At 37.1% G+C, this 12,467-nt stretch overlaps 1 protein-coding gene across 1 annotated transcript; it reads right to left on the minus strand.

Moving 5' to 3' along the window:
- Positions 1-2,347: 2,347 nt before the first annotated feature.
- On the minus strand, positions 2,348-8,799 carry LOC108973989. Its single transcript, XM_018941563.1, has 2 exons — positions 8,409-8,799; positions 2,348-3,005 (listed from the first exon to the last, which is right to left on the minus strand). The coding sequence occupies exons 1-2, from the start codon at positions 8,701-8,703 to the stop codon at positions 2,479-2,481; spliced, it is 822 nt and encodes a 273-aa protein (XP_018797108.1). The 5' UTR covers positions 8,704-8,799; the 3' UTR covers positions 2,348-2,478.
- Between the last annotated feature and the right edge of the window lie 3,668 nt (positions 8,800-12,467).

Genomic DNA, 12,467 nt, shown 5'->3' on the forward strand with positions numbered 1-12,467 from the left:
GATATTTTCGGTCAAAAGTCAACTGTAGATTCTAGGGTTCCCATATTCGATACTTAAGGGCTTTTTTACTTTAAAGGACTTATGAGTACAAAGTTTGTGTACCGTTACTTAAATTGCTTGTTGATTGGTGTACTGGAAAGTGAAAGAATCAAATGGACTTTAAGTTTATGCTATATGGGAAGTAGGAGTGGTTGTAGTCCGATTTCGGCCATTTTCGCGCTGGGACATAGGAATATGAGAGAATCCAGCGCATTTTAGTTAGTCGACTGAGGTAACCATTGTATGGGGTGTGAGCGGGGTTACCATCTGATTTCATTCATTTGCGCACTATCGTTAAGAGCTCTTATACTATTTGCGTTAGGTGTATTTATTTGTTGTAGATTAAGTGGTTTAAAATATGATTTATGCATATTCTCCTTCTTCTTTATTGGCGTAGACACCGCTTACGAGATTATAGCGGAGTTAACAACAGCGCTCCAGTCGTTTCTCCTTTTCGCTACATGTCGCCAATTGGATGTTCCAAGCGAGGCCAGGTCCTTCTCCACCTGGTCCTTCAAACGGTGTGGCGGTCTTCCTCTTCCTCTGGTTCCCCCGGCGGATACTGCGTCGAATACTTTCAGAGCTGGAGTGTTTTCGTCCATCCGGACAACATGACCTAGCCAGCGTAGCCGCTGTCTTTTAATTCGCTGAACTATGTCAATGTCGTCGTATACAGCTCATCGTTCCATCGGGTACGATATTCGGCGTGGACAATGCGGAAAGGACCATATATCTTTCACAGAACCTTTCTCTCGAAAAATGTCAACGTCGACTCATCAGTTGTTGTCATCGTCCAAGCTACTGCTCAATTTAGCAGGACGGGACTTATGAGTGACTTATAGAGTTTGGCTTTTGTTCGTCGAGCGAGGACTTCACTTTTCAATTGCCTACTCAGTTCGAAGTAGCACTTGTTCGCAAGAGTTACCCTGCAAATATACGAAACTATCTACAACTTCAAAGTTATAACTGTCAACAGTGATGTGAGAGACTAGTCGCGAGTGTGATGACTGGTTGTTTGGTGACAGGAGGTATTTGGTCTTGCCCTCATTCACTGCCAGACCCATTTACTTTTCTTCCTTGTCCATTCTGGAGAAAGCTGAACTAACGGCACTGCTGTGGAGACTGATGATATCAATATCATCGACATACGCCAGCAGCTGTACACTCTTATAGAAGATGGTACCTTCTCTACTTAGTTCTGCAGCTCAAATTGTTTTCTCCAGAAGCAGGTTGAAGAAGTCGCACGATAGGGAGCCGCCATGTCTGAAACCGCGTTTGGTATCGAACGGCTCGAAGAGGTCCTTCCCGATACTGACAGAGTTTTTGGTGTTGCTCAACGTCAGTTTACACGGCCTTATTAGTTTTGTGGGGATACCAAATTCAGACATCGCGGTATAAAGGTAGCTCCTTTTCGTGCTGTCGAAAGCAGCTTTGAAATCGACGAAGAGGTGCTGTGTGTCGATTCTCGGGACTTTTCCAAGATTTGGCGCATGGTAAATATCTGGTCGGTTGTTGATTTTCCAGGTCTGAATCCACACTGATAAGGTCCAATCAGTTTGTTGACGGTGGGCTTTAATCTATCACACAATACGCTCGATAGAACCTTATATGCGATGTTGAGGTGGCTTATCCCACGGTAGTTGGCGCAGATTGTGGGGTCTCCCTTTTTGTGGATTGGGCAGAGTACACCTCAATCGTTGGGCATGCTTTCATCCTGATGCATGCTCCTTATTACCTCTTCGCCGCCGTGTTTGAATAGCTCAGCCGGCAATCCATCGGTCCTCGCCGCTTTGTTGTTCTTCAGACGGGTAATTGCTATTCGAACTTCTTCATGGTCTGGCAATGGAACGTCTGCTTTCCGAAAGGAGTTTGAAATGTAGTCCCACAGTTCCCTTATTCCGAGATATTGACGAGTGCTCTCAGAGAGCAGGAGTGCAAGCAGTGATATAATATATACCTCAAACCAATTCGAGGATGGGGCCACACCCAGGTTTTCAAGAACTTAGAGTATTTCCTGTATATGCGTTTGATAGAAAAATAAATCGGTCGCTCTAATTCATACCCACATATACGTACATATGTTTAAATTATTTCTGAATTCTCAACAATAAATGTTCTTTATTGCTTTATTTATTACATAAACTCACACAGACAGAGAATAATGTGATACCAACTTTAAAATAATAAATATCTTTCATATAAATACTTATTTCATGCCTGCATGTTTAAATGCTTTCATTTTTGATATATATCATCATTATATATATAATTATATATATATTTTTTTTTTTTCTTCGCTGGTATTCGTTATTACAATAAATAATTAAATAAAATCGCGAGCTGACTCTTGCAAATAAATATAAGTAAACATAAATTGAGTGCGTAGTAGACAGTTTAATCGTTGGGAGTTTCATGCCGTGCCATACTTTATTTTATTTTTTACAAGAACGGCTTGTCGTCGAATACCGGACGTGTGTTTCGATAAACGCCTTCGGCATTGTCCGCTGCATCTGCCACGGTTGCTGCGGCCACTACATGTGCCATATGCTTCAAATTATTCACTGGTATATACTTGTGTGGCTTGCCGCCATGTCTTATAGCGAACACATTGCTGCTGCCACTTGAAGCTAAATCGTCCCACCCGCCGAACGCTGCACCCCCTCCACCTACATTGCCCTTGTGATACGCTTTCGTTAATGGAAACGGTAAATGGACAATTTCCAAATGTGTCCGGTCTTTGGCGCCACCATCGTAGCCACCGCCATCACCGGAACCCGAGATCAGCCATTTAAGCACAAGTAGTCCGGTGATTGCCAACGCAATTTTACTCATCACAAACGAGGATGTGGAGAGCGCTGTTAGTGTTTTTAAAACGAGCGGAAAAATGATAAACTTCATTATTAAGAAACCAATCAGTATCGGCTGTAGGTACTTCAACATTTTCCTGCGTTTACGCCTGCCACGTTCTGGATGGAGAGAGTTGAAAAGAGATTGTAAGTGTAAGTAAACAATTACTTCATTAAATATGTAGTTGATAGTTTAAATTGGATGAAGTAGCCATATTGAACAATTAAGAAATGCGACACATGGAAATTTAAATTAAAATTCAAATTACTTACCGTGCTTGAATCTTTTTCCGCTTATGCGGAAGTGACAGAATGACAGTTTGTTCATTTGGTATCATGAATAATTTATACAGAGAACAAAAAAAGAATTATCCTGTGTGTATTGCGTTTTATGTACCAACGTAAGATTAATATATGTACGTATACAAGTATTGCATATACACTTTGTTTCATTGCAGTAAAGACCTTATATTTCCTTGAAATACTGAAAAAGGGTTCCCATTCCAAAACGATGCATGTTATTTTAAAGTTCTTTGGCAACTCTAATAATTCAATAAAAAAAAATGTTTACCGTACTTTTCGTACTATTGTTATTACCACAAATACATCCCTTCCCCCGCAAAAAAGGAAATAAACAAATTTATATTTTACCTAATCTATATAACATAATAATCGATTTGGCATTGAGTTGATGTAATGAGAAATTGTATTAAATTGACCGCCAAAGGTTCTCAATAGGACTTACTTCAGAAGAACCAGTTGGCCATGCCGAAATATCGATATTTTTAGGTTGAAGCCACATTTTCGTTGCTCGTATGGATGCATGCCTTGTCTTGTTGAAAAGAGAAAGATTTTTGCGGATACAGGGTTTGTGCGGGTTATATAAAAATTGGGGGTCATTTTCACATATGTTCAAATTTTTTTCTCAAACTTCCATTCGCCGCAATTTCTGGACGTCAGTGAGCACTTTTGCGCGTGTTCAAGTGGTCCGTCACAATGTCATAAGCCACAGATTTTTATAATTTAACATCTGGGCACTTAAGCGAATACTTAGTCGACGGAATCCGAAGTCCTCTTTATCCCCCCAAAAAGGACTGGTGCTACCAAAACACATAACTCCTTGCTACAGCAACATCTGGGAGAGCCTGTTAGATTATATCAAACAGCGCGAAAATGTTCGTCCTGACTCTCCAGCTACTTGGAGACAACTGACCAGCCGCTCGTTCGTTAGGAAGTTAGGAAAAGTACCGTTAGAAAAATTTTTTTTTTTATAGAATTGTTAGAGTTACCATAGAGTTTTAAAATAACATCATTCGTTTTTGGAATGGGAACACATTTTTTTCAGTGTCCTTTCAAGAAGCATACACATTTATAAATCTCTTACGACGACAAGGCGGAATGTTATCCAAAAATTGTGACTAGATGGATTTAAATCAAAATAATTTAACCCAATTCATTCCTTAAAACGTTTATTTAAGAAGAACCTATTCGTGGTGGGTTAATATCCTCATGAAGATAATAGCAGTTATATCAAGAGAAATAATTTGAGATTATCAGTGATAAGAAAGGACCAGCAATCATTAAATTTGAGTTCAATTACAAGAAAAATCGACACCTTTATCGAAAGTACTAACAACTTTTTTATCACTGTCATTTATGTGTAAAAAAATTTGACAGAATAGGTGAAAATATTTAGTGTTTTAAATATATTTAATCTATTGATAATACATTAATTGAAAACACAAAGGGAATTAGAAAAGTTTGTTTCAAAAATTGTTTAAATCTATGATATAGTATACTAACCGTAACAAGGGAAATTATAAAAAAGAATAAACGTTAACTTCAGTTGCACAGAAACTATATACTCGTCACAGGCGCATTTCTGTTAGTAACTATGTGTTCAGTTTGTATGGAAGCTATATGCTTTAGTAATCCGTTCTGAATAATTTTTGTGGAGATTACATTGTTGCCTGAGAGAATAATATAAACCAAATTTCGTGAATATACCCTGTGAAATGTGAAATTCTCCATACAAGAACTTGATTCCGATTGTTCAGTTTGTATGGCAGCTATATGTTATAGTGGTCCGATATCGGGCGTTCCGACAAATGAGTAGCTTCTTGTTAAGAAAATGACGACTGCAAAATTTGAAAACAATATATTGAAAACTGAGGAACTAGTTTTTATATATACAGACAGACAGACAGACGGTCATGGCTAAATCGACTCAGCTCGACATACTGATCATTTATATATGTATATACTTTGTAGGGTCTCCGACGCTTCCTTTTGGGTGTTACAAACTTCGTGACAAACTTAATATACCCTATTTAGGGTATAATTATTATCCTGATATGAGAAATATGTGATATAAACTCTACCAAATAGGGTTAATTTAATAAACTGAGTTTATGTGAAAAACGACAACAATGGAACGAAGCATATATAACTGTATAATTTGAAGGAACCTTGTCAATTTTATTTCATTAACATATTATACATTTTAATCAAGCACACTGAACGACATATTCGTCACAAGGTTTTTTTAAGAAAACGAAAATCAACGAAATATATGAAGTATATGGAGGACACCATACATACGAGTTTAAAGCCAACTTTAAATTTGGAATTTGAAAATTAATTTTATAGGATCCAAGGACTGTATCGACCAGATTTTTTCTATTTTTGGCAATACTGCATATTATCAACAGTATTTACTTATATACTCCCTGAGTTTCATTAAGGTAAACTTACTACCATCAATATACATACATATATGGAGTAAAATCAGCCAGATATTCAAAAAATGTGATATTAGGTGTTTAGGGGCTAGGACAAGACTTCACAAGATTTATACATTTTATATACACGTTCTCCGTTTTCACTAAGATCACTCACTTTATGGCTGATAAAAGCGGTATAAAGTAAACCGGAATGTCTGATTATGAAAAATTTTTGATTACAAGGTGACTTACTTTAAAAGCACTATTCGTGCGAAGTTTTATCCCGTTACATTCATATGTGGTTGATTTGTATTCTGGAAAGTGAAAGACTCTTTGAATACTTAAACGTGGTTGTATTGAACTTCGCCCATTTTTACACTGTAACGTTGCATATTTAGTTGAGTAAGTAAAAAGCTATGCGATTTCACCTGAAATTGGGCAGTACCTTGCCCATCGTCTAATTTTGACACCTAGAAGCAGGTGCCTTGTGATGAATTTAATTATTGATTTATCTTACTTTTAGTAGTTTTTAACAAAACCGTATATAGTGTTGTGAAAATGGGGAATATCGAACGTATTCTTCTAAAATAACTCTATTTAGCATTACATATGGTTTCTTCATTTTACGAAATTTGCAATTCAAACGTCAATAATTATATGAGAAATTGAAAAATGAAAATAAGGTACGAAATCTCAAGTCTAAAAATTGTGGACCCCAGTGCCTATGACTGACTTTTTATATACCGGATTGACTTCCGGTTGACTTTATACTGTTTTTTTTTTTAACAGACTTTATGCTGTATGTGTCCTTGAGTGTTTGTTATCTTCATAACGACTCTAACGCAATCAATCCAGTCCTTCTTCTATCCCAAATACTTAAAGCCGTTTAAGTTGGTCCATAAATAATACATTTTAATGACTTCATAAAAATAATGTGGTTTAGCGTAGTAGTGACCTATTCCTCTTATAATTATTATATGATTTCCGGTTTGCTGTATTTTCTTCATATACGTACAAGTAACCGCTCTAATTTCGCAGCCGCGTCATCATTAGTATTAGCATTAGGGCAAATTATTACCTTCAATTCAGACCAATTGCGAAAGTACCTCTTAACAATATCTGGCTTCTACGACTTATAAAAATTTGGTAATAATTTAATAAATTCTGAATTAAATTTCCTTAATACATATCTGAACATGATGTCTGAAGTTGGCATATAATTAAACAGAATACATTGAACATATGATAAGCTGGATTAATTAAAAATGCTTTTAAATTAGTGAATATGTGTTTTCAATATAAATAAATATGTAAACAAATTTTTGGCGCTTCCATATAACTCAATAAAAAGGTCATTGACCGGGAAGTTTAGCCGAAGTACTTAGATTTTATACTACTTATAGTGGAAGGAAAGGTGCTATATTTGGATCATGGTGTTTGCATGTTGTGAGCTCACTTTTCCACACTTTTGTCTCGATACCTTCGCCGAGAATATATGTATGTAGAAAACTCCATTTTATAAGATGTTCTTTTGTCATTATAATTATGTGTATAAATTAATACAACGCTAAAAATTAGTGCAATAGTTGACAATTCAATTGCTTAATCTAATTCGAGTTCAAACTTGTTAACAAAAAAGTTTTGCAGCACCAGAGATCGTTTTTGATATTTTGATAATTGATACAATTTGAGACAGAATACAAAGAGCGTTCCATAGTAAACAGGACTTAAAAAACAACAGAACAAATGATTGTTTGGCAAAATCAATTTATTTTATTTCAAATAGGCTCCTCTGCTTCAATACAGCTTTATGCATGGTCCAAAAGCATGTCGAACGATTGTCTTAGCTCGTTGGCCGGTATGACCGCCAGTATGCCGATGCAAGCCTTTTGAATGGCCTTTATGTCTGCATAAAGCTTTCCTGTGATTTTTGGTCAAATAATCGGTCACAAGCGTCGATCGATGGGAGCAACTTTTGGTCGTCAGTCAATTTTTGCGGAACAAACCGTGCATATACCTTTCGTAAGCCCAAATTTTCGGTCAAAATGCGATAAATCGATGTTTTGGAGATGTTGATGACTTCGGCTAATTTTTCATGAATTCACGCACAGTTTCGATGGATGATCACGAATTTTGATTAACCCACATGTTGATCGTCATTTATGTCCTCACGACTACTTTGAAAAGCATTGAAACCACTCCTGCACTTTGCTACGGGATAGGCAATAACCGCCATAAACTGGTTTCATCAACTGAAACGTTTCGGTAAAAGTTTTACCAATTTTAAAACAAAATTTAAGGTTGGCTCTTTGTTCGAAGCTCATTATCACACCGATAACACAAACATACTGACACTTCAACAGCAACAATTTCACTTCCAGTCGATGAAATGTCATGAAATTCTCACTGGAAATCGATAAAGACAGCAGATTCCAACGCACCAGTCGACAAATAGATGGCGCTAGATTCAAAAAGTCCTGTTTACTTTGAAACGCACCTTGTATAATTTCCGATTAAATTAAAAATTTCCTTTTCAGTATTTTCTATTACATAAAATGGTTAATTAATGCCTTGAATATTGTATTAAGCTCAGTCCAAAATATGTTTATTAAGTCGATTTTCGTAGAAACCACTAATTGTAGACTAATTTGTATGAACTTGAGTTATCAGTTACTGTAGTGTATACATGCATATACCGCCTTAATTGTATATATCCAATGCATTGTGCAGTACATAAAAATATATTTATGTACACATATTTGTTACGCTCAAAGTTCCCTTTTTTTATTTTTATATTTACCTTCATTTATTTCATTTGATAAATTGTTTTTCATTTCAGCAATACCCGCATCCTTTTGAAAATCTCCTGGTATTGCAATTTCACGATGAAAAGTTAACATATTCGCTTGAAGCATTGAATCGTTCCCCAGATGACTCAACTCTTTCACTGCCTCTGCACTTCCCGCCGCCACAAACGCGTCCGCAGCCGAACCACTTAACTGCGTGGCTGACGATTTTTCAGTTGCAGAGGCTGTGGGTCGCAATAAGCCATAGCCGCAGGATAAGCCGTAAATGAATAAAACGAAACTGCGCATTGCAACGAATTCAATTTAGAACCTTTTTTTTTAATAAAAACTGTTGGCGAGTAGAAATTCTGCGAAATATTCAAACTGAAATTTGCAAACCGCTGCGCACATCGGCACAAATCTAACTGAAATTCAACAGTATGGGCCGTAGGTGTTGCGCCTGCAGTGTGGCATCTGCAACACAAAGTAATAGGTACTTGCAATAGCTCTTCTATCTGATGCGGCCGCTGAATCGGAGGGGTGCGTGTAATCAATGCGCTTTTGTAGCAGCAAACGGTTGGCTGCGTGCAACATAAGTACCGCAAATCGTTGAAAATTCAGTTTTCAGCCTGGTTGTCAGCATGTGGCAGCTACAGCAGTTAACTGAAATGTAGTTACTGGGTCTGGAGTTACTGGCTTATTTGCAGCGCAGCTCTTGCTGGTTCTATGTGGAAAATACATTTTACTTCCAATAAATTAACTTCATTACCTTTTTTGTTGCTGTGAAAATAACCGTGAAATTATGAATAAGAATTCTTTATGGAATTTGGTTCATACCTATACATTTAACAGGGTGATTATTAAAATCAGAGTTTTGATTATGAATTTGCATTCCGCACTTGTTCATCTGACTTGGCCTAGTTAAAGTAGCTGTTGTATGTTGATTACAGAACTCCATTCACGTTCTTTTCAACTTTTCGAACATTTCTCGCATAATCGCCCAAGCTTCCGTACTATCCGTTTGAAATAATTTAAATAAGGCTGGACGAATGTCCATCCGGCAATATCTGCCGGACCTCACCCAAATGAATGCATTTCTGAAGCGTATTGGCATGGGTGATGAAAAGTGGGTCACTTACGACAAGGGCGACTGAAAACGGTAATGGTGGAATCGAGGTGATCCGGCGCAAACCAAGGAAAGATTTTCTATGGGTGTATTGGAATTGACAGAGTATCATCTACTTTGAGCTACTCCCCTACAATCAAACTCTTGATTCGCATGTGTATTGTCATCACTTGTACCGTCTTAAGGAAATAATGGTGCAGAAGCGATCATGTTTTGGTTTAAGCAGAAGGATTGTACTCCATAAGGACAGCGTCAGACCACATTCGCAGGCGGTGACTCACCAGAGACTTCCGGAGCGTGGTTGACAAATTCACCTTATAGTCCGGACCTGACAACAATTGACTACTACCTTCTCGTGGCTAAGGCGAAAGAATTTGATGGTGAAATATTCTAAATATGCTAAATAAAATCTTCAATTGAACGCCAAATTATTAGAGTTGTAGTAGACCTAATAACTATCTAAATCGTGCTTTTTGGCACACATACTTTTTGTTTGTTGAAAGGGTGCATTGACTTCCAAATTATTGTCTACTCAGTCCAACGATGACTCTTTACATTATAAAGTCCTATTTGGTGTGGTGGTTCCATTATTGTCGAAATTGCATAGAATTTCAATGAGATTGTCACTACATAAAATGCAGAAGCAATTTAACCATCTTTGCAAGGCATGAAAATACTTTACATACTCTTGTTACTCGTCGAACATTACCTAAACAGCTAATTGCCGCTTCTAACGAAATCTAATTAGTGGATTTTACTAATTTCACAGTATCAAATTCCTTCTTAACAAACTGGATGAGTGAATTAAACAGGCGTTTTACCGCCTCTGCAAACGAAAATTCAAGTCCAGCTTAAGAAGCACCATGTGAGTATATATGTGCATAAACGGAACCGCGCACATAAAAATTTATTTGAACAATCGTCTCAAAACGTTCTGAAATCAGAAAAATAAAACTTTTGTTGATACGGAAAAGTGCTTGCGAGAATTATAATTTCATTTATTACTTCGGCTTCGTCTCACTTGCTGCGCTGCTTTTCTTCGATAACCACTTTAACAGAAGCAAAAAATGAATTGAGGTAATTACGCCACAATTGAGTTATCGTTGACAGCATTTACCAAGGCAGACAGTTCCACGATAACAACTATCCCAACATACTCAGGCTTGTTAGGCATTTTTGACTATCCGTCATGCAGTGAGAAAGTCAAGTGAAATTTGAAATTTAGTATTTTTACACTTGGCTGCGATGCGTCACACTCCCGCGCTTATTCGCTTGCACACTTGAGGATGACATTCATGTCACTCACTCACTCAATCAGTCAAGCAATGCGTCAAGTTAGGCAGTTAGAAACTTTGTTCGAATGCAAATTGCTTTTCAGAACTTCAGACTTCTATTGTCATAGACACAAAATGACTTTTGGCTGGTGTGTGCGGTTGCGTCTTATTTCGGAAGTGCTTACTGATCCGTGTGACGGTAGTTGTTACATTTATGCTCGAAACATTGAATGAAATGAAATGACTTTGGTTGGCCCGCATTTTTGTTCGAATTTACTGTCCCAACTACTGTGCGCTGCTGACTTTGGAGTGAAGTATTGCAAATATTAGCGAATATTTATAAAACGAAATTGTTAATTAATTAATTAATTAATTCTCCTTTTTATTTAGAACTAGCTGATGCCAGAGTCGTTGTCCTGCGTGAAATTATGTGTTTTGAAATGAAAAGAAAGTTTAATTTATCATTTCATTTTTTTTTCAATGTAACGCAGCTTTATAAACAACATTTTTTGGTTTCTGTTCGGGTATACAGAAAGATGGTTTTCCTACTCTTGAGCACGCCACGTATATCTGGTATAGTATTTCCAAATTTGTGCCTCACACTATACGACTATCTTTAGGTCCTATTGATTGTCATCTCAAATATGTTTGAACCGAAATGGCAAATCGTTAGAACTCAAAGGAATCCGCAGAATCAAGCATTATGCCACTTGTACGAGTATTCAACAGCTGCGTCACAATCAGTCGGGTTACATTACACAGTTTCGGCGCATGAAGATTGCGAAACAGAATAACGACTGATCCTACTTTGAGACGCAAATGATACGGTGGCATACCAAGCGTGTCCAAAGAAATTAGAAATTCCACTGGATAATTCATTGTGTCGTCTTCATTGTCAAGACGATCGATCGATTTGTATGAGCGCAAGTCTCCCTGAATTTTACTTTGAATCTTCCAGTATAAGTCAACAACATCGGTATTTTTGGCTGCCAATATTGCGCGTACACTTAAGGAGTCGTAGTTAAGATAATTTATCCAATGTCCGAACATTTGTGGTGAGCTCATCTTTCGTGATCAACCGGAATTGTATCACAATTGAGTCGGATTTAAAGTCTGATATGTCGAAATGATTATCGCGAAAAGTATGCAAACTTCATTTGCATTCCAGTGATTAACGGGTTCCAGCAATTGTAGTTGCTGGCTTACTTCTCCACACCCTACCATTCACAGTAAGCAATAACTCAAATAAAGTTAAACAGCGTACATTACACAATCGTGGTTTTTCGGGTGGATTGTGTAAATTCTTCCTAATACAACAGAACCTGGATGTCAATCTACTGGTTGGTCTTGCTTTCTGCGCAACTATTTCTTCGACGATGCATTCCATGTATAACATCCAGGTATTTCCGAATAGAGCAATGTTCTCGTAAACGGATCACTGACGAAAGTTGAGAAAAAACTCTTAAATGTTAATTTTGTTGCTATCGGTGTTTCCACTGAGTAAAATGTATTCCTATTAGTATACTATTTTAGAGTAACCCACAAGAGCATAGAATCTACATTAAAGAGTTAGATGTGGTATATACTATATAGTAACAACCTGATATAACCATGATAAGGATGCCAGTCTATAGTATTGTAGATAAGCAAAAATAATGCCGTTAATCGAAAAA

Source organism: Bactrocera latifrons, unplaced genomic scaffold, assembly GCF_001853355.1.
Source record: "Bactrocera latifrons isolate USDA-ARS-PBARC rearing strain unplaced genomic scaffold, ASM185335v1 scaffold_515, whole genome shotgun sequence".
Taxonomy (NCBI): Eukaryota; Metazoa; Arthropoda; class Insecta; order Diptera; family Tephritidae; genus Bactrocera; species Bactrocera latifrons.

Excerpts from the sequence above, each read along its gene's own strand:
- LOC108973989 (XM_018941563.1), bottom strand. The coding sequence starts at position 8,703 with ATGCGCAGTTTCGTTTTATTCATTTACGGCTTATCCTGCGGCTATGGC. Across the intron at positions 3,006-8,408 it reads ATCAAATGAAATAAATGAAG|AACGTGGCAGGCGTAAACGC; the intron begins GTAAATATAAAA and ends CTCTCCATCCAG.